The sequence below is a fragment of the Plectropomus leopardus genome, chromosome 10, assembly GCF_008729295.1.
Source record: "Plectropomus leopardus isolate mb chromosome 10, YSFRI_Pleo_2.0, whole genome shotgun sequence".
NCBI classification, from domain to species: domain Eukaryota; kingdom Metazoa; phylum Chordata; class Actinopteri; order Perciformes; family Serranidae; genus Plectropomus; species Plectropomus leopardus.
Genome location: NC_056472.1, coordinates 11035169 through 11057408, shown reverse-complemented (window position 1 = coordinate 11057408; position 22240 = coordinate 11035169). Strand labels below are relative to the sequence as shown.

Below are 22240 nucleotides of genomic sequence, written 5' to 3'. Positions count from 1 at the left end.
TAATACAACAGCCCAACAGTAAAATATAACTTCATGAGGGTATTCTCTGTTTGTCAAAACTGTTTATTTTGATTGTGTGGTTTGAATTAATGTCCCATTAGAGAGACAGGAAGTTCTGAGTGAACTCCTTATTTAATGATAAAATATTTCTGTCACAATGGGGAATACATTTACATACATACACAAACAAAACCTTGTGATCATTATTGGCATTGGCAGATATTTCCCCAAGACTGGTCAGATGCAATATTTTGTTTTAAATTTGTTTAGTAATGTGACTGATATTCTGACTTTTTTTTCTTTTCAGACATGTCAGGTACATTAGCACAGAAATGTGTGCTTTCCATTGCACCTAGCCATCCTGAAATTTTGTTGGCATTCAGGGTTCAGTATTGTGAGAGTGAATAATGCTCATGTAAGTGAGATGCAAACCAAATTCACTGTTAAAAGAAAATATGTGCAAGTTTAATGAATGCACTCTTTTTGTACATAGACTGTATCAAAAATGGACGTAGCTATTGTGACGTCACCCACTAGTTTGTGGACTGCTCTTTTGAGGCCTTGCATTCCGCATTTTAGCTGTCCCAATCCTGTTTTTGGAACCAGAAGTGACCATATTTGGTCAAGGGGTTGGTGCTGTGGAGGATTAAGGGGGTGGATATGACTCATAGATTGCAGCAAAGCCTTGCTGACAGCCTGTCACTAAAGCGACCCACCCTTGAATATATGTAACTTTGGGCCTTTATAAAATATAAACTGGTGAGTAATTCACCCTCTGTACAGTTGTCTCGAATGTTGAAATAAGCTACTGAGACCAAAAACGTTTTTGTATCAGGCTATTAACATGTTTATTTCTGCTGTAAAGTTTGACATTTAAACATTGGGGTCTATTGGGATATACTCTGTTTTGGAGCCAGCCTTAAGTGGTCATTTGAGGAACTGCAGTTTTTGATACTCCTGCATTGGCTTAGTTTTCTGCCTTGGAGGTTGCCTCTTGGTTCATGCTTAACACAGCAAGAATGTCTGTACCGAATTTCATGGCAATCCATCCAATAGCTTTTGAGATATTTTAGTCTGGACCAAAGTGGTATACATACCAGCGACGGACAACAGTTCCTTGGCTAGTTTGGCTTAACACTACCTTGCTTTTTAAAGTTGTGTAAACATGTTCAGATATTGTATTACTACAAAAACCTAGATACCAACTCTTACCTAGATACCAAGTTTTCCGAGACGTTGTCTATGTTTCTACCTAAAAACAGCCTCTGCAGCACCAACCATAACTAGATGTAGTAAACCACAAGAGCTGAGAAAGAAACTAAGAGGCAGCGGAGACACTTTTACTATAATAGAAGTCTAAAGTTGAGATTGAATAAAGATTAAATTAAGTACTTGTTCCTACTAGAAACTGTATGTTCGCAATTGTATTTGCTCCATCCACCAGGAGCACCTTTCCTCCATCCTATTTGTTGGCTTTTATTTGGTTAGTAGCCAGCCAGGGGAGATGTACAGCCAGAGAGACAAGCCCATTTGAGCCACAATGGAATGGCAAGGCATAGCACTTAAAAGCCTTGGGAAATAAGGCCCGGGTCACTGGGATCTAGGGCATTCAGGAGCGTGGCCAGGATGGTCAATAAGGGAAAGAAGCTTATAGGTGGGGCCAGCGGGGAAGGGGTTGGGGTTAGATTGTAGACAAGGTCAGGAGGTGTTAATAGAATCAGAGTTTCCTCTGCATGCGCTTTCAGGACGAGCTTGGCTGGAAGGCTGACATGTAATCATCGAATGTCATAGGAGAGCAAAAACCCAAGCTGCTGCTCTTGGACTGCACACTTGATATTACTGTCATAAGGTGACACAGGCCGTGACAAATCATGACCGTAAGCCCTGCAGTTTAATGTAAAATCCACAAACAACAACCAATCTTGTGCTAATGCGATACATAAGTGACGTTGCCCGTCCCCCTCTAGAACTGCAGCAGGCCTTCATGTTAGAAACATGATCATTTTTCATCAGCATAGAAACTTTCTCTTGAGATCTTTCTGGTGAATAGTAGAATGAATGACTGAACATATGAATAGAGTATGAATCATGGCAAAATCGTACCTCTGGACCAGATGTGTATAGCATGGGAGGATGCTGCCTTCAGGTCATGCATCTTTATGTAGCCTCTCTACCTCCACACATTGTCATTCATTCCTTATTTGTATCTTTTGCACACCTCTGTGATGCAAGATGGTTATCAACAATGCATCATGTAAATGAAATATAATCTTGAGAATGTCATTGCTTGAAGTGTCAGACTTTACACTGAGGCTGCAGTATCAGATGTTTGTATCAGTGTCTTTTCTTCTTCTTTTGTCTTTCTCTACCTCAGACCCTGTAGCCCAATCCGACTCTTGTGCCAACCCCAGTGGGAACATCAGTGGGTGGGTACTTGACAGAGCCAGCGCCAGGGAGTTAATACCACTCAGTGCTGCTGGAGGTGTGACACAGTCCCAGCCCTCTGCACATTGATTCACACAGGATTAATCCACTGCATGATGCTTCAGGCGGAAGGCCTGGCACAGCTGATTTACCGTCCCTGTCAGACTTAACGTCTTTGGAGGCCTCCTCTGCCCTACTCCTGTCTTCTGTGGCGGGACTAGTAAAAAGCATCTGCCACTGCACCAACCAGATCACCCAAAGGGATGACTGGCAGTCATCTGGCTCAGGTACTCATGCTGTGTCATATAATGTGTGTATGTGTGCTTGCAGTTTGGGAGTTGATTTTGAGGAAACTTAGTAATTTTAAGGTTTTAAGAGCACAGCTACCTTGCTTTGTCACATCTCTCCCAACCAGTGTTGATTTCATCATTGAAAGCAATAAAAAAATAACTATTTCACAGCCTTTTTGTCACAACTGAAACAAGGTCAAACAAAATATTAAAAAAATGAAATGCAAAATAAATAAAATAAAATAAATGAAAACTAAACCTTATTGTGACAGACAATCGACAAATTAACTAAACTGCTTAACGCAACGTCTTAAGCAACAACCTGCATGCATTTGTGGAATCATGTGCTGCAGCCTCAGGCTCCTGATAAGTAGAACAGTTTTCACAAAAATGTCTCTTGTTCTGAAGTTGATTTAGTTGTTTGACCTTGCACTACTGTTATTTAAGACCAATTCAGAACAAAGATTGGATTGTAACTACTTGCAGTGTCCTGATCTGCAACATTCTGAAAACTTGCTAGTTAAACCAGTGCGATAGACAAGGAGTACCATCTCCATTGCAATGGCTGTCTGTACTAAAGGCCTAATTTCCAGCTTTTCAGGCTTATTTTGTAACTTAATGTAATTTATTACCGCTTAAAATATAGTTGAGGGTAGTGATAGTGAGATACTTGTTCCATTTGCATTTCTATTAGTGATGAAATGGCAAAAATAGTGTGTGTGTGTGTGTGTGTGTGTGTGTGTGTGTGTGTGTGTGTGTGTGTGTGTGTGACATGCACATGGAGAATGCATGCCTTTACCACTTACCTAGCGATAGATGAGAATGAAACCCATAGCCATGGCAACTGCACACAACAAAGATGGCATCGGCTGTCACCTCTACATGCTTAGAAGAAATCAAAATTGAAAATGCAAGACAAAAGTGAGACTGAAATTTCACTGACAAAAACAAAACACTAAAATGTTTCCCTTGCGTCAAAGGAATACTACACTCACAAATTTACTCATTGCGTGTTAAGTTGAATTCATAAAGAAAGCTTTGCTGTTTTTAGGATTCTCTGTTTGCCGTGACAGCATGCAAAAAAAAAAACAACATTCTCCATGAAATTGGAGTCAATGGGGGCTGCTTCTAACAACAGCAGAACAATATCAAAACATCAGGTTACAAACTCTCACACAACTCATGCACAGTAATCCAAGTCTCATTTGTCCAGTCGCATGCCCAGTTCTTTGCAAATACATGCATTCTCACTAAAACATTTAGATTCAAAACACTTCACCACAAACAGTCTCATGCATGGTGTGGTAGCGCGTCCAGGCATGCTCCTGCTTTTGAACTGTGTGCAGCTGAGCTCATAAACACACGCACGCTCAGACTCACACTTAGGGCGCACTACTGGTAGGAGGAAGTGTTTTAAGGCACAGTGTTTTAGGAAAAAATATAATGTGTTTGGAAGTACTGAGCATATGACTAAATGAGACTTAGAATGTTAACCTCTTTTGGATTTTTGTTCCGTGGAAGCATACAAGAAAAACAAAACTTTTCCTCCTGAATTTAAACACTCACTGAGTAACTGCTATACAAATGGTCATTTTGCATGCCAATTTTTTTTTTTAACTAAAACTAAAGATATTTGAACATTATAATCAGACAAAAAGATAGATATTGGGCAAACGTGTCTCTGCAACACATTCAGCAAAAGCGTATGTGCAGCACAACTATGATATGAGTATGGTTAAGGAAGGATTGTGATTATGGAAAATAAATCAAGGTCAAGTTATGGTTAGTGTTAGGCAGCTAAAAAACAGCAAGTTAAGGTTGGGGAAACATTGTGATTACAGTTAATAAAAAGGCAAATGTTAATTGCAAAAACTCCAGTCTCCTGCATGAAAGGCGAACTTGCTACATGTCCATTAATCACCCCATCCTCCACACCCCTACAATTTGTCTCCCTAAACATAAAGGCCACTATTCCCTGCTATGGCACTGATTGTATGCATTGGATGTAAATTGTGAGGTGCAGATTCATTCAGTATGGACGTAATTCCCGAGATACTGGCTGATCAGTCTAATTTTCTTGCTTTCAACCCTTTTTCAATCAACAGTCTTTTTTTGTTGTACAGTCACGATCAATAGTCCGAAGAGGCTAAATGCTTTTGGAAATGGCAAACACGCAGTATGTCTCAGAGCTGTCATCATCTGTTCAGCAAACAAAATTTGGAAGTCATCTCTATTATAGTTCTGAATAGAATAACCGAAACAGTGTCAGAAGAATTCAGGAATAAAAAGGAGCAGGGTAGGAGTACTCTCAAATATCAGTCCATACAGTGATAGATGAATGCATCTGCACCCACAGGCCTGTGATCAAAGGAATACAAAAAACGGTGCCACGCACTGCCGTACTGATTGTTTCAATGCTGTCATGGTCATTCCTGCCAATGAAAACATCTGCAAAAATCACCTTCTTTGGGTGAGAATGGATTTCTGTTTTTACATTGCCAAACCCAATCAAAAACAATTACATGCACCACAACGTGGAGAAAATACTTGCAGCTGCATTAACCTGAATATACTGGATGCAGTACACAAAGAAGAGCACAGGGATATGGGCCGAGAATGTGAAGAGAGAATGAGCTGGTTGGCTATATAATTATGTGGAAATCCAGAGAAGAGGTTGGCATCTCTGGGAAATGTACTGGGATCAAATGCCTTTGTTTCCACTCCAGGCAGTGCTGGCTGTTTGGCTTATTTAAAGAGAGGCTGGAGGATCGCGTGGTGATTGTTCAGAGCCTTGGCATATCAAATTAGCTTTTGCCATTCATTTGGAAAGATCTAATCAAACATTAATTATTGTGACCACCTGTGAAAGAGAAGGCTGTGGAGTGTTGCTCATCTGTTCCCTTATGGTAGCTGCAGGGTCTTTACTCCCTGAATCCAGTGAGCAAAACCCAAGCAGAGGACCACAGGAGACAGAGAAGCAGATTGCATTCCATCAGATCCCACAGTATCTAATAGGATGCACAGCAGCATCTGAGCCACGCTGCTGTTTGCCAGGTTTTCTGTGACCACTGAGAGCCTGGCATGATTCCTTCGACCCAGATATTTAACAGCTTAAGAGCTCTTCTTTTTAAGATTTTCAGGATAGCCTGCATTCCCGGGCTACTGACAGGCACAGACCGGGTGAGCTGTATCAACACAATTGCCACAAACTCCTTAAACTGAAAGGCTTGAGGAGCAGTCCTATGATTTTGATATCTAACGCTGTGGTAATCTCACATGTCTGTCTTTGAAAAACAATACAGGATGCCTCGGGGTCATACTTGTTTTCATTGCTTGTTTTTTTTTGTTCAAGAGCATGTTTGCCAATCAGTTGTGGCATGTTCTGTCAGCCTATGGAGAGCGCTGCTTGTCCCATGAATAGTCAAATTAGACTGGCTAGAGGGAGGATGTAATCTGGGTGCAGTCAGGTATTTCTTCCAGAGCAGAGCAGCCCGAGAGGTTGGCTAGTAATCAGCAACCAGAGGTGTCTAATTGGCATATGGCTGTGTAAGTGCCAGACTACTCTGCTCATTCATCCAAACAGAATAAATTGTCTGGCTATCAAAAAACTGTGAGACAAAGGCAGCTTTAATAAAACAAAACACAAAAAAGTGCTATTCAGAGTGGATGAGTTCTTGAAATCAGAGAGAACATTTAACCCTATCACTGTTCTTTGGGTTCACAGAATTCAAATGATGTACCACATGCGTATGAAACCCATGCTGCAGATCTGCACATTGCTGTGAGGACAGATACAAAGCAAGAGCTGTATGTTGAAATGCCAAACCCTGAATTTGAGCTCAAAAGCCCCTCTGACACAAAGAGACAAAAACACTTCAGACCATAGAATAAACACATCAAGCCCGAGGAAAATTGGACAGTCCATCAGAAAAAAAAGCTGGGCATCTGGCAGCCCACCTCTGGGCGCCAGGCCATTTCCACCCTGCAATTCTTTCTCATTAAACAAATTTCACCCCCACCAAAGCACAGCTAAAGCAGAAAAGTCAAAATCTAATTTTCCTGAATGAAATCAAGCAAAAAATAATCAAGCACCCAGCGCTTTCACAGACACGCCATGTGTAAATAATCTTAAATCTCCAATGCCCGCTGCCTCTCAGTAGTTAATCTACCATCAAATACTCTATGATTCTCAGTTATCCGGGCAAAATGTAAACCCAGTGTGTTGTGGAGAGCTGCAACGTTAAATGAGAAACGAAATAAAAACAGATTTTCATATTGTCATGATGCACCTTATAATTAAGTTTAGGAGTTAAAATTGTTTTTGGTGAAAAATTACAAACTGTAGAAACCATCCATCTGATAACAGTTACATTCTGACTTTAAAGTTCAGTGTGTGGGATTTAGGGGAATATATTGGCAGAACTGGAACATATGTAATAAGTATCTTTTCTCTGGTGTATAATCACCTGAAAATAAGAATTGTGTTTCCGTTACCTTAGATTGAGCCGTTTATATCTACATAGGGAGCATGTTCTCTTCTGTGTAATCCTCCATGTCGCACTGCTATGTTTCTAAAGTAGCTCAGAACAGACAAACCAAACACTTGCTCTAGATAGGGCTATATGTGTTTTGGACTTTTTTTGTTTCAGCCACCATAGTTAGCAGCCCATTCACAACAAGCTGAACAGCACTGAAAAAACATTCATCTTTGACGTGAAACTGCTTCATTCAGTGCTTTCGGTCACTTTTAAATCACCAGTCTGTTTGTCTTTTAAGAGGAAGAGACCTCTGCAGAAAATTTGGCCTCCATTAAAAGTCTCCTTAAGCGTCTGGATCTTAAGGTATCAGAGAACAAGGTTGAGTACACATTAGCAGGCACTGGCCTAGCGGCCCTCATGTGACATGCCAAACAGTATTGGAGAGACACTGATTTGTAATGTGAAACTGTTTTATTCAGTGTTTTTGTTGGTTTAAATCAGCGAGTCTGTTAGTTTTGGAGAGGAAGAGATCCCTGCGGATAATTCTGCTATAGACGAGAACCTCCTGAACAATGAACACTGAAGGAATCCAGAATCAGAATCAGAATCAGAATCCAGTTTTATTGTACATGTACATATACAAGTACATTTACATATACAAGGAATTTGACATGGTGTTTTGGTGCAAAACAATTAACACAAAGGAAGAATAAAAATATTAAATTTAAATAGTACAAGAGATAAAATTATAGAAGCAATTTAAAAATATAAAATGAAAAAACAGAATATAAAGAGCACAAAATTTATGTACAAAAGTTGTAATGGAGGAAATGCAGATGTGCAGAAGTTGGTTTTACAGTGCAGTTGGTTCTACAGTCTAAATAAATAAGTTAACTGACAGTGTTCATGTAAAGAAATCCTAACACGCTTTGAACATGGGAGAAGTTTCAATCTGCAATCCTCACCACTAGATAGCACTATGTCCTACACACTGTTCCTTTAAAAACCAAAAACACATAATAAACTCAAAAAATTCACATCTGATGCTAACATCACTTATACCAACTTGTGTATATCAGGGTATCTCAGTGTGCATAAACTTAATTAACTTCTTCACTTCCTTATTTTTTTTACCCTCTAATATGTAACAACTCTGTGTGGTACAATTCATACAATGGCATTTAATTTTACGCCAAATTATGTGTTACAATTCTCAGTTTTGCTGTGAATCTAATACCATTTTAGATTGGAAGTCGAGTTCATGTTTGCAGAATGACAAGAAACTACAGGGAGTGCTCTGTGGGAAGATAAACCAATAATAACAAATCTCCCAATACCCACAAGTGCCACAGTGCAGCAAAATTTGTTTCCGGAAAATGAATCATCGCAGTCATGAACACCATTACATCGGTCTCTCAAAGTATCAGGTGTTACAGATTCAAATCCATATTCATTAATTTTGCTGTTGGTGCAACACAATTAGAGACCCAGTGAATCCAGGACTAATCCCTACCACTCCTAGGACATGAATCACAGTAGCGGGAGATAGGAATAAATGAGCTGCAATAAAAAGGTACTAATACCCCATATTACTCCAAGCTTAAAGTCTTTCCTTCCTTCAATACATGTGTCCACTTCTACCTCGGGAGGCTGAGATGCTCAAGCCTGTATGACTAATTATTTTTGGTCTATGTAGGAGGAGAAGCAGGCATGATATTACACTCGTATAGTGGATTAAAAAAAAAAAAAGCCCTGTGATTCATGTATGAGAGAGTGTGATGCACTTTGGAGGGTGAGACTGAAAGTCATGTTTCTCGGCTGGAGGTTTCAGTGGGACGTTTTCTACACTGCAGCCTCAGAGTGTCTGACACCTTCTTTACTTTTCTCATTTTTAAGAAGCGTACACACAGTCTCTTTCTCTTTCTTTTTCTCTGGCCTAGGTCCCTCTACATTTTCATGAGTGACTTACTGATGAATTTCATGTTCTTCCCACAGGAGTAAGAGAGGAAGCAATGGGCTGGACTATGACTCTTAAAGATGACTTTGGGGTCATTTCCTGGACACAGCGAGCTGGGAGCTACCTCAGCCTCTTCCTCTTCTTGTCTCTCTTTTCCTTTTCGGTCCAGTCAGACATTGTGCCTCCGAAGGACCATCACTTCGTTTGGAAAGCAGGTAAAATGTTTATTTCTTTATCTTCTCTATAAATTTGTTAATCAGTGCCTATTGTTTTGACAAATACAATCACCCAGGTCTTTCATTTCGTGAACAAAATAAGTGGATGTAGTCTATTATCATTTACTACTACACTTATTACATGGCTTTGTTGAATACCTAATTCTGATTGGTCTGTTAGGGCACTCATACATCTGTTGTTTCTCAATAACAGACTGTTGCTATGGAAGCAGTTCTGATCAGACACTTATCAGAAGCAACAAAATGATTTTTTAATAAATAATATCACTTTTAAATCAATATTTTGGGTCACATTATTTGTTTCTTTAGTAAGTAGCTGGGTACTGCGTGGGACAGTCTACAGAGTGTGGGTCATAATGGCATCACCTTCTCAGGGTTTATTTAAAAAGGGGACTTTTAGACCAAACTGTTTTGAGAGGGACTACCCACTGGGCCGCTCCCCTGAAAACTACCGCCAATCGAAATGCTGACATGACGTAAGGTGGTCTACATGTTTTTGCTTTTACAAGTCAAAACCGAATTGTATTTCAAGCATCACATACAGTATATGCTCAGTAAAGCCTGGACTTCACTGTTGGTCCATTTGTCTGTATTTTCTTCCATTTTTTTAGTTGCGAACTGTCGTTTGTGTTTGTGTCATCTTGGTTTCGGTTAGGTTTTGGCTAACAAGCTTTTTAAAAGGCGGTTGCTGGTGCTGCATTGACTCCTGTATTCAACCTGTCACCGTACTTATGTCACTCAAGGTTCCTTTTGTACTGAGGTGATGTAACCTCATGCAACTTATTTGACTATATGTGGATGTGTTTGTCACATAACAGTGTTTGTTGGAGGGGCATATGGTTGCTTATTGCAGTCTTTTGATGACTGCCAGAGGTCAATCTTACATATGATTTGTATGTGTTTTATTTGCATTAATGTCATCGTGTTGATTGTTTAGAGCTTGATGATGCAAATTTCTGTGAAACTGGACATAAGACATGAACTGGCATCTGACGAAAGACATGATCCACTTCAGTTTTGTAGGTTAGGTTTAGAAAAGAAACACACAAATTTCCCCACTGTGGGGCTAATAAAGGATTATCTTATCTTATCTTATCTTATTTTATGATGACGTATCCTAAAATAAGTCACTGTTCAACTGGTTGGTTCCACACCATTCCAAATTCGTCTCTCCTGGGGTAAAGTCCTGTGCCTTGCTATCCGTCCACAACCCCAAGAGGCCCCTGCCTCTTATGGGGACTACTTCCTTCTTTCTTCCTGTCAGCACATTGGTCATGTGGTTGCAGCCTTCCCATGAAAACCGCCTGGCTGTGAAATACCTGCTTTGTAAAAGTCTCTCAGAACAACCTACTAAACACTATAATAATTCCTAGCTCTTGTGTTGTGAACACAATTAAAAGGAGGATTTTTAAAATGATGTTTTTAAGAATGATGAAGTTGCTCTGATCAAAAAATGTCACATGCACACACACACACACACACACACACACACGTACGCACACACACACACACACACACACACACACACACACACACACACACACACACACACATATGCACACTCCAGTATACAGGATGTATACACACACCAGAATCAGTCATTTCTTCCTCTCATTATAGGAGAAAAATACTGTACAACTACATTCATTTTCAGTGCGTGGATCCTGCAGGGGAAAGTAATTCTGTAACACACATTGTTGGGAAACATAAACCTCAGGCTGCTATTGGACATCATCGAGCTAGAGGGCCCTAAAGCCGGGGCAGTTAGCATAATGAATTCTGACGGACTATCCATCCCCAGCCCTGTAGTGACAAGCCGGTCTTGGATTGTTACCATAATGATGTGCATGCTGTAGTAACGTGACATGCTTAATGAGACATTGGTGCACAGTAAATAATCATGCCCTGTTCTGCTGAGGATTTATGGCTCCACTTCTGTCTGGTTGACATGGTTTCAATGAACAGCATGCTGCATGTATTTGTTCTGTAAATGTCTAAATATATTGATTTTTAAGTTGTTGTTTTTTTCATGCTGTATTTTATATACAAACATTTATCATATTTGTGAGAGAATGGCGTTTGAATAACTGTATTAAGAGTTGATGTCAAACGTCACTCTCCCGCACAGAGAATTTGAGTTAACCTCACAATTCATCCTTCACGCGCTTAACAAATTCAATTGAAAATGCATTTCCAAAGCAGCTTGAGGAGGAAAACTTGGCCTTCCCACACAAACGCCCCACTTGCTGTGCGATTAGCACTTTCATTTCTCACTCTGTGGTTGGGTAATGACACTGCCCAAGTGATAAAGAGATTGATTAATTTCACTTGAAAGAGCGTATGTTCAAAAGGGATGTAACCGGGACACCAAGAGTGAGGATTTGACATCCGTGCAGGGCTAAGATGGCTTATGAGTTGTTGCTTAACTGGATATAAAAACTGCTTTCGAAACAAGCAAGGGAATCTCAAACTTAACATGCCTCACCTCTGAGTATATCCACCTCCAGATGACTGTTTGACTCCGGGGAAAACTGAGGGACCGTAGCAATCGGTATCACGGTGCTTTGAAGTGAAATCTAACAACAGAAACCACAGCTGAAGAACAGTAGGTGGTACAATGAAGCATGTTGTGTTACAGAGCGAGGATTGGTATTGTTTGGTTTAAATGAGCAAACAGTCCTCGGGGCCTCACATGTCTCACTGTCTTTCCAGAAGCTCCAGGATTTATATCACAAGTCCAAGTATTACTTGAATGTTGGCAAATATTGATTTAACTTCCCCATCTCCACCGTGAACATAATATATTTGAATACTTCATTTGGCTGACAAGCTCCCTTTTAATTTTGGACTTGTCAACGTAGGGAAGATGTGCTGTAAATTATGCACAGCCGCCCTATTGTGTGTTTGGTGTGTCTATCTAGGCCAGCAGCATTGTGGGGTAAATCTTTTGTGTGAGCCAGTTCCCAGAGCTGTGGCTAAGCTGGGAGTCTCTGGCTCAAACAGAAAGCTGGAGCCATTTAAGCTTGACCTTCATCAGTGTCTTGGAGAGCAGAATGGAGCGCTGAAACACTGCGGCTAATGGGACTATTATTTAACTCTTTAAAGTGACTGTTGAAAAAGACAACTTCTTTTAAACAGCCATACTTGTTAACAATGATGCATACATGTACCATTGACTCAGAGCACACTGAATGTAAAGCTTTTTGCTCGAGAAGGATTATATTACCGGATCATATTACTGATATCACTTTGAGTGTGAGAAAAATACAATAAGTATCACATATGACAAAGACTGAACGTTCCCTCTGCATAAAGCCTTGCAACACATCAGTGCTGTAGACTGGAACAGAACAGTGTGATTTGCATTTCTCTGTTTTTTTTCTATTTCATTACTTTAAGTTTGTTGCACTGCTGTAGTTTGCATATAACGAGTTTATGGGTTGGGGGAAATTGATTTTAGAATATAATGGCAGACGAGTGAAAGTTTGCCTACCATAGCTTTTGCCTTTTAAGTGTTGTTTTTGAAATTCAAGGGATCTTATACAGTCCTGTTAGCTCCAGAATGCTGATATCCTCCAAAACAGGGCGTTAAAATTGGATTTATTTTGACTTCCATAAGCATCTGCATTTAAACACGACAGAAAGACACCGCACTCATCCAGTGTCAGCTTTAGTCTACTGAAAGAGTAAGATCCTCTCTCACAGTATTTCATTTGTCATCTTTGAAATGAGTGTAATTTTTCTGTAGACGGTCTTTAAAATGCTTGGATTCACCTATCAGAAGTTATTTGTGTTTTTTTACAGCTTAGTTTAACAAACGGGAAAAGAGCTGCGTTATTCTTAGATACAAGAGCTCATCCCAGATGGGGCTGTGCATCAAAGCCTCTCTCTTAAAGAGAGAAAAACACCTTTATTTTTTAAGTTTTTACTTTCCATCTTTGACGAGGGAATCCAGCTAGTTTGGGATAGAGGAATCTTCATCTTCCAACATAATTTTAACAGAACATCACAGTTTAAAGCATTAAGACTGCAGTGAATAGTGTGATTAAAATAATGCATTTATATTTGTTTAGTGACTTTGTATTCCCTCATTTACTTACTTGTTTTATTATTTTTTCTCTTCATTTTTGGCTATAAAAATGAAATTATGTTTGTCCTTGTTTTTATAGATCCTGCCAGGGTTCTCTGGGGGATTGAATAATTAAGCTGTCTTCTGTTCATCGAAATTATGTGGGAACTTTCAGCTGAGGGGCAATGATTTTCAAAAGATTGTGAAATCAATAAAGGGTTTTCCTTAATGAGAGGGATCTCTCTCAGCATCGGCAAGATTATTCAAAGAGTTTACGAGGCTGAAGCTCCAGGACCCACTCTAACCCGAGGCTTGTGACTCAGTAAAAAAAATAAAAACCCAGATGTGGAGTGATCCAGTCAGGCAACATTTACATTTCATTTCAGGGTCTGAGTGTATTTATTTGCAATTTCAGCACACTGTTGCACCATCAAAGCTGAAATCAAACATCGCTGCTGCAGCGAGCTTCTGTTGTTTCTGAAAAATAAGCTCAGAAAAGGCAGTGTGCTAGGATCCAGTCTACCGTGATTACACATTTAACCAAATTGCACTTAATAATTTACAGAGGGCTAGTTGCATTGTGGTGACAAAGAAAAAAAAGAGCCAAATGCATGTTTTTGTTTTTTACCAGTTAGCAGCACTGCATGAGATGTCACAAGCAGACAATATGTAGTTACCCTCACGCTGGCTCCCTCTTGCAGCAAAGGTTAATTCCAATTTGGTTGTGAATAATAAAATTCTTTGTGTCAAAGCTCATTCTGATGTCTCTGCTAGAGGGTCGATCCAACATATTCCTTCTTCTTAGGAGCATGAATCAGAAAAGTAATTATTTGTATGGCAATGGCCCGGAGGTCTAAAATTGGAAACTTTAAATAAAGTAACATAAAGTTCACACATACAGTAAATCATAAAATTAGGCAGATATGCTCAAACTACTTTTTTGGGAGGGGGGCATACTTTAATTCTCACACACAGACTACTTTACCCCTCGTAGTGACTGAGCTATTAATGATCCCAATCCAAGGCTTTAATTTGAAATATTTAATATGTATGCAGCTATTAAGAAAAGCAGAAAGAAAGATTTTGATGTTCACAAAGCATCTTTATTAATATGACACAACATGCTTAAATCAGTCATGAAACTCAATCACATCAAAAGTCATTAGGGAAATTATAGGGCCTGAATGTATTTGTTGCCTACCCGCACAAAAGACTATTTCTGGATGAAGGCTGTCTCTTCCATATAGTCATATATCTTAAAATATACATTTTGTAAAACAGAACATGAGGCCAAACAAAAAAAGGGGGGAAATGGAAAAATAAGACCCTACAGTTAGCTTCACTGGGGCGTGGAACCTTGCACATTTGGACACTTTTCAGAACTGGACTTTAACGTTTTACTTGAGAATTTTTTTGCCTTTTTCTTCACTGCATTAAGTACTAATACCTTTGTTACCAGAGTTGTTCTGATACAAAAATTAGAAATGCCTCTGATACTGCCTAAAATACAGGGTTGGGTATCTAGGAGCATGTATTCTATGCATCAATTCCATGTGATTTATTAATAAACTTTAAAGCATTTCACATCTGGATAAAAAGGCAGTTTTCCCAGAAAGCAGTTCTTTACCAATCTGCGAAGAAGGATTGATTTCCAATGAATAGTGTACCATTAGCTGCTATCAAAATGTTTGCAATTTGGCAGTGTCAATGGCATTCATTCTCTGTATGTATTTGTTCATGTTTCACAAAGAGTTCTTACCTAAGCCATGCCATTCAATAGCAACAATTTCACATCCACAAAGATTTATACAGCTGTTTTTTTGTGTTTTATTTATTTATTTATTTTTAACAAATTAGTAAGAGATAGGAACTATGCAAACTCAGATATCGGAATTGGTATCAGGAAGGGAAAAATCCATCAGAACATTCATGTTTGTTTCAACAAGTTTATTATCTTTTGCATTTTGCCTACATTTACAGATATCAGCTGTCGTGTGTGCGGTTTATGTGACTCGAATCCAGTATTGCACAGACACTAGGCCACTGGTAGCCAATTTGGTAAGCAGAGTTCTGCTTTGTATACAATAGTGATGTGGGTCAGGGTTTTTTAATACTAACACCTACCCAAGCTGCAAAAGTATGTGCAAATAAACCACCTGACCAGCAAGCTGCCAACTTGTGCATTATGGTATCCCAGTTGTCAGGATTGAGAACTGAGACAAGGACATAAACAAGGACTGCTGTCTCCAAGATGTGTGTATGTGTGTTTGATATAGAGAGACAGAGAGGGGGGAAGAGATGATGCACATTAACTGCACCTGTACATCGCTAACCATGGTTATTGCTCAGGTGGAGGAGATGGTTGAGTGACCTGCACTTTAGTGTGGATGGTCTGGTCACTTCACTGCTACATCAATAATTCAGCTGTTGAACTAAGGTCTAATGTGAACAGTGCTATGGATATAAAAGCTCTTCATAGAGTTTATCAGCTGTAAATGACGAATAACATGTTGAATAGAAAACAGGTTATTGTAGGAAACCGCAGAATGTATTTATATGCCCTGCCATAATGTGATTACTCACATGGAGCTCAATTTAAATTGAGTCTAGCACCCAAACCAAATACAAGCACACTGTTTTTCTTTGCTGTGTGCATGATTCTGTAAGTTACAAAGGATTCTGGCTGGATTGTGAACACCCACTTATTTGGATTTTTTTAAAATTACATTTCTGTTTTATTTCAATGTTGGAAAGATCTTGAAACAGCTACAAGTGATGCACTTTCTTTCCATTTTGCTGCACTACTGTCCTTTTCCTGTGCTCAGCTTTGTGATGGAAATGTGCCATTGGGGTGTGCACAGTATAAACCGCTGTCATTTGCAAAAATCTTTCTCTCCCTTTTTTGCCTTCTATGCACACTAAGGCATTTCTCACACCTCAAAAAGATGCTTTTCAAAAATGTGCTCCAAACTTGACCTGTAAATAGTCTCACATTGTAATGTGTATGGGCGGAATAAATAATAACAATAATGTTCTCTTGAAGAGATACAGAGGCAGAATTGTGAAAAAGCAAACTTGCTGCTGCCTCAAACTATTATCAGTAAAACCTGTTATACAGTTGACTTGCCTTCTTTTCTTGTCAGATAAATTTGCCACTATTTGTAGGCAATCTTAGGGCATCTTAGGCATATCACATGTAGACACCGGCATGTAAGCCCTGTTTGTATTTTACTTGCCTTAGCCTGGACCAGATTTCTTAATAGAATTTAAGATTTGAATCTAGCTGACTGACTGAGGCATCTCAATGTAATCACATCCCCCTGAGACCGGTCAAGTTACTTGATAACGTGTCAGAATCACAGTTATCTATCCAGCATAGGACTAAAAACTGTGCCATGACTTACAACATTGAGAGCATACATTGTATAACATTAAGGCTATAGACCAAACTGCAAGCAAACCTCACATTAAACATTTCCAATCAAACACTGCTGGCCAGTTCAAACATGGCAATTCATAAACATGAGTAACTAAAAAAAAAAAACCATGGCCAATATATGCAGCAACACACACACACACACACACACAAACAGATTTACAAACTTTCTATCAGTTTTAATAGAAGACAAATAAGTATTTTGTAAATGTGATTGAGTTGAGCAACATTTACAACTTACAGATCATTAAGAAAACAATTAAAGTAAGGAAGTGCCTTAGGTTTACAAGTATTGCAAAATAACATTGTGACAGTAATACGAAACATTTGAAATCTTACACCGTCTGCGTGCCTGAGCAGAACATAAGCAAGGCTAATGAAGAGACGTCATCAGGCCCTTAACATCTGCTCCAATCTCAGTGAAGGGACATCCCATCTGGCTAGAAAAAGCGCTTACATGAGAAACACTTTGAGTTTGCTTGTTTAACTCATTGACAGTTCTCTGTCAAAGTTGAAGCCAAACAACAATAAAGCCGTTTTAGCTGGTTAAAATAAAGAACACTGAGTTTACATGCCATCTCATAAAGTTGAAATGTTCAAGAAGCTTAAAGTATTAAGTTGGATCAACAAATCTTCAGTCACAGTGGCAAACAGTACAGTCACTGCTGCTGTTGGAGTAATTTTGTACCAGAGTTATTACAAAAACAACATGTGAGGCCACACCCTGAGACCTTTTTAAAGACCTTGCTACAGGTGCTCAAGGTCAAAGGCTGCATTCCATATTAATTTCATGTTTTCATTATTAGGGATGAAAATCTTTACTTGTATTCAAGAGACATAACAAGTTACCATTGCATATGATTTCTTCAAACTAGATCATGTTTCTAAAACTAACTCAATTTAATAAGTTGTGTGAAACCAAGCAGTGCTTCCTTTAAGTCAAGACAGCTCATGTGGTTAACTTTTGAAGTAGTCTGCAAATAAAACTAGAATTTTCAAGATTAATCACTTGATAAAACATAATGTTAAAAGATTAGTTGATTTCACTAAATTGCTGTACGTTTAATAGTAACACAGATCCTCCTCAGTTATCCAGCTGTAACAGTTGACTTAATCCCGATAAAACCAGATTTCCATACAACTTAATCCAGGGAATGTGCAATCTCTTATTCAAAGACTGGCAATCCTTTGCTGTAGTCTCTTTACTGATAAAGTGAAGTAATCCACTTTAGCATCATACAGCATTTCTTTGGCAGCCTGGTCTCATACTCCGGGTGTCTAAATACGCTGCTTTATTGGTATCCCCGGTGTCATTATAGTGACATTTTTTTCCCTTAGTGTCCATATGAGAAGCACCGGGCTTTTAACAAACTCCAATGTAAGCCCATCCACTACATTAATTGGTGTTCAAAGCAAAGGAAATGAATAAAAGTCCACCTAGGGAGGAAGGGAGAGGAGGTGGATGGGTCAGACAAGCACAGAACTATGACCCAGAAGACTGTTGTTCCTGTCCTCTGTGAAACTAATAGTCAACCTTGAGTTACTTTGTCATGTCCACTGTGAGTCACAAGTCGACTCATTTGAGTCAACTAACCTGTCAACCACAATCTTTTCCTAACACTAACCAAGTCGTTTTGTTGTCTAAACCTAACTGTTAACCCTTTCTGAGTCACATGAGTCAACTCACATGACTTACTGCCAATTCCCTCTTTGTCAAGATACACTGACCGCTCCTGCATCAAGAAACAGTTGAAAAGGGGGTCCCCATATTCACTGTCTTTAAGCTGGGGGCTTCTGCCCAATGAGATCATGTTGTTTGTGGCAGTGGTTCTCAACCTTTTCATTTTAAGGATTTGGTCATAGTGATATCCATCTGAAAAGATTTTGGTTATTTGAAAACCAGAATTCAGTAGTTGTTAACTAACCATGGATGAAGTGAAACTTATATGAAAGTCACTTTAATGACCCTTACACACATTGATCACACATTTTTGTTAAGTGAAAATGAAGTATTCCCAATTTTTTAGGGATCCCCTGGAACCCCCTCAAGGACCCCCAGTGGTCCCGGACCCCTGGTCAAGTAGCACTTGTCTATAGCTTTAACAATCTGCTGTGTTCCAGCTAATAATCACCTTGAACAAGTAAGTTTCATTTGTAATTTCATCCACACATCCAACCTTTGTGTGAAAAGTTTATTTTTTTCATAATTTAACTGACCCACTTTCCCACAAGCTGCTATACAGTTGCTTGCTTTCTTTTAGTTTCAGGAAGACGTAATGAATGTGTCTGAATCTGAGGTTGATGTTTCTTGAAGTTTCTGTGTTGCTTGCTCATATCTCACTCACTAAATCAAAATGCTTCTTGCTCGCAATAGTAAATTATTAAATGATTTAATTTATAATGATAGTGCCAGTGTTACAGCAAGCCTAAAAAAAGTTTTTTCTCCCTACAACAACCCTCATAGCTCAGTGGACAAATAGCACATTACATGCTTTTTTTATAATATAACTTGAGTCAGTAATTTTGCCTCAAGCTAAAATCTTAAATTATGAAGTGTGGTATAGTGTGCAGACTTAGAATTATTGCTAGAAATCACCTCAAGTATATAGTAACTTCTCAGATTCAACTGGCATAGCTTGAACCCTTTTTGCTGACAGTGATGCTGTATAACAGGGTTTACTTTCACTCATTCATCATTCAGTCTGGTATACAAAATGACTGCAGACACTCTAGATAGAAACATGCAAACTGTGTTAGAGAGGGCATGTGTGTTAACATTTTGGAAGATACATTCTCAAAACTCACATTTTTTATTTTAATGTAAGCACAACAATGACTGCTGCAGTTGATAGCAGTTCGACAACAGCTGTGTATCAAAGTGGGATTTCTTCTGCTGCATGCTGTGTAGAGAGCTTTAAAAGTTAGTAAGAAGTGAGTCATTCAGCAACTGCTGCCTCTGCTGCTGCACTGCTCTCTGTGCTGTAAAACATGTGCAACATGTCAATCAGTGATGCCAAAGCACTGTGTGACAGGCATTTAACAAACCACTTAACAAAGATAAATCGAGCTAAGATTTGAAGTTCAAAATAGCAGTGACATTCATCGTAAGTCCCTATATCTAAATCCTTTAATTAAAGTTGCAGCATGGTTTTTGACTGCAACTGCAGGTCAGCACACACAATTCCTTCCTATTAAGTCTGCCTCTTTCTAGGGGCTTTTTTATGCTCAGTGTTAGATTTGTATACTGACACGGATGGAGCCTTCTGTCAGTACTCCGCGTTCATTTTGTCTGTATCAGTAAAGGTTTTTTGAAACCTTACAGATACAACAACACTGAGCAGTACCACCAGAGATTGTAGGGACAGTGTAGTGTAGGTCAAACAATATACAAATATGGGAGACAACAGAGATATTTAGAAAAAAACAGAATAGATTGAATTGGTAATACAGTCAAAAGAATTCTCCGTCCACATGTTGCAATTCCACAGCTGTCTACAACATTGCATCCATTATGGTAGGCCTATATCAATACGACCTCCTCCGCCATCCCCTTGTTTGTTGTTTTCTGAAACTTTTGACTCCGCCCTATAGTGCTGGCTGTATCTATGCTATTATAAAGGACACATAAAAGTATGAGGGCAGTGACGTTTTCAATGTTTGAAATAGACATTTCTGTTTCTCTTTATAAAGGGAGTATAATTGGGGCCAAGCCTGAGGGGTTAAGATATTGTTATTGGCACTGGTCTGAGATCACAAACATCTGCGGACACACACCTGAAAAGAGTACGAACTTTTAAAAAGAGATTAAATCTTAAATGTCACAGTAATGATAGAGGATTCATTTTTGTGAAAAAAAAAAGAGTGATAAGATAAACATGCAAAAAGACCATCTCAACTATGTTTTGCAGCAGATAGGGGCGGCCAGTGTGTGTTGACAATATTAAAATACTTTTACTTCCTTTTGGCACAGATATCATAAAGTCAGATATGTTAAGGCTAGCACCACAAAGACTAAAAACAAGGGGACACATTTCACTTCTGTCATTAAAGAAAGTATTATTACTCAGCTAGTTGGCCATTCATATGTACATTAAAGAGTCTAAAAGCAACACCATTAGTATGAAGATAGGATACTTAGGGAGGTTTCGGAGAATGCTTTCATCCAGACGAGCTTTTCCTCACACACAACTGTTTGAGGTGACAAACATACCTGATGTGGGCCTAAGTGTTTTTCCTTTTATTTTTCGTAAACACCATAAGCTCTCAAGATGTTTCTCTTGTTCTATTCATATAGTATCAGTTATGTAGCTTGGCATTACAGTTCAGCAAATTCCTGCAAATATGCACAAATGCTGTCTCATTAAAATTTGAAATATGTAAAAAAAAAAAAAAAAAAAAAAAAGGTTTCTTATCTGGCTCCTTGCATGTCTCCCTTGGGTGGACTAAATCTGGTACACCAAGTAAGCCTGATTAGGATCAAGGTGAATAAAATTCAAAGTTAACTATTGATCTGAGCCTGAAAGATGTTGCTCAAATGAGATATTCTATATACCAAACACATCCTTTCTGCAAAGTGCCTTGGGCTCACCATGGACAGAAAACACAAACAACAAAATGGATGACTAGCGAATGCTCTGTTTTATTTTATTGAACAGTGTTCATAATAGTAAACTGAGTATTGCAGTTATCAAAGTGACCTTGGCAAATATTTGACGCGTCTCTTCAAAAGCCCCTTACACTGATTATGCAATTGATATCTCATTTTGAACTCATGTCCCTTCTTCTGACTGGCAGGGAACTGATTGAGGCTGTCATAAAAAAAAAAAAAAAAAAAAAAAAAAAAAACTGGCGGCTTGTCTCATGAGAGCCACAAGGCAGGAGATTCCTAGCAGTCAGATCCTTAATCCCATGAGAATATTCTCACAGAAGAGTTAGCTTTCAGAGCGGCTTTCCTCTCAGAAGTCTCTTTCAGGTGGCGCAGAGTTTTCACATCACCCTTATACAAAACATTCCAACTCTGGTCAAATCTCCCACAGTCCAAATTTTCCATTAGAGGCTCGGAGGGAGAATAGGGATAGAAGACAGCCCTGACTAGTTTGTAACTGGGGACAGAATTAATTATAAAGAGTTCCTGTTGCTACTGGGAATATCCAGCCTGAAGAGCCATTGTGTAAATGATGGGAATCAAAGATAGAAGGTCATCTCATTACTGAATGACTCCTGCAGGGTCAATTAATACTAATATTTGAAATACATAAAAGGCGTCTCCTGAGCCTTTAATTTTTGTTCAATAAAGCCCCATGCATGCAGAATCGTTTCTTTAATACATCACTCTTAAATTAATTTAGAT

General features: G+C 38.9%; 1 protein-coding gene across 1 annotated transcript in view; it reads left to right on the top strand.

Moving 5' to 3' along the window:
• The first annotated feature begins 2411 nt into the window (after positions 1-2411).
• The window catches only part of thsd7ba (thrombospondin, type I, domain containing 7Ba), a 176742-nt gene continuing 156913 nt past the window's right edge, over positions 2412-22240 (top strand). The window contains exons 1-2 of the mRNA XM_042494871.1: positions 2412-2711; positions 9188-9364. Coding sequence (XP_042350805.1) covers positions 9205-9364 — 160 coding nt within the window. The 5' untranslated portion in view covers positions 2412-2711; positions 9188-9204. The remainder of the gene's footprint in view (positions 2712-9187; positions 9365-22240) is intronic.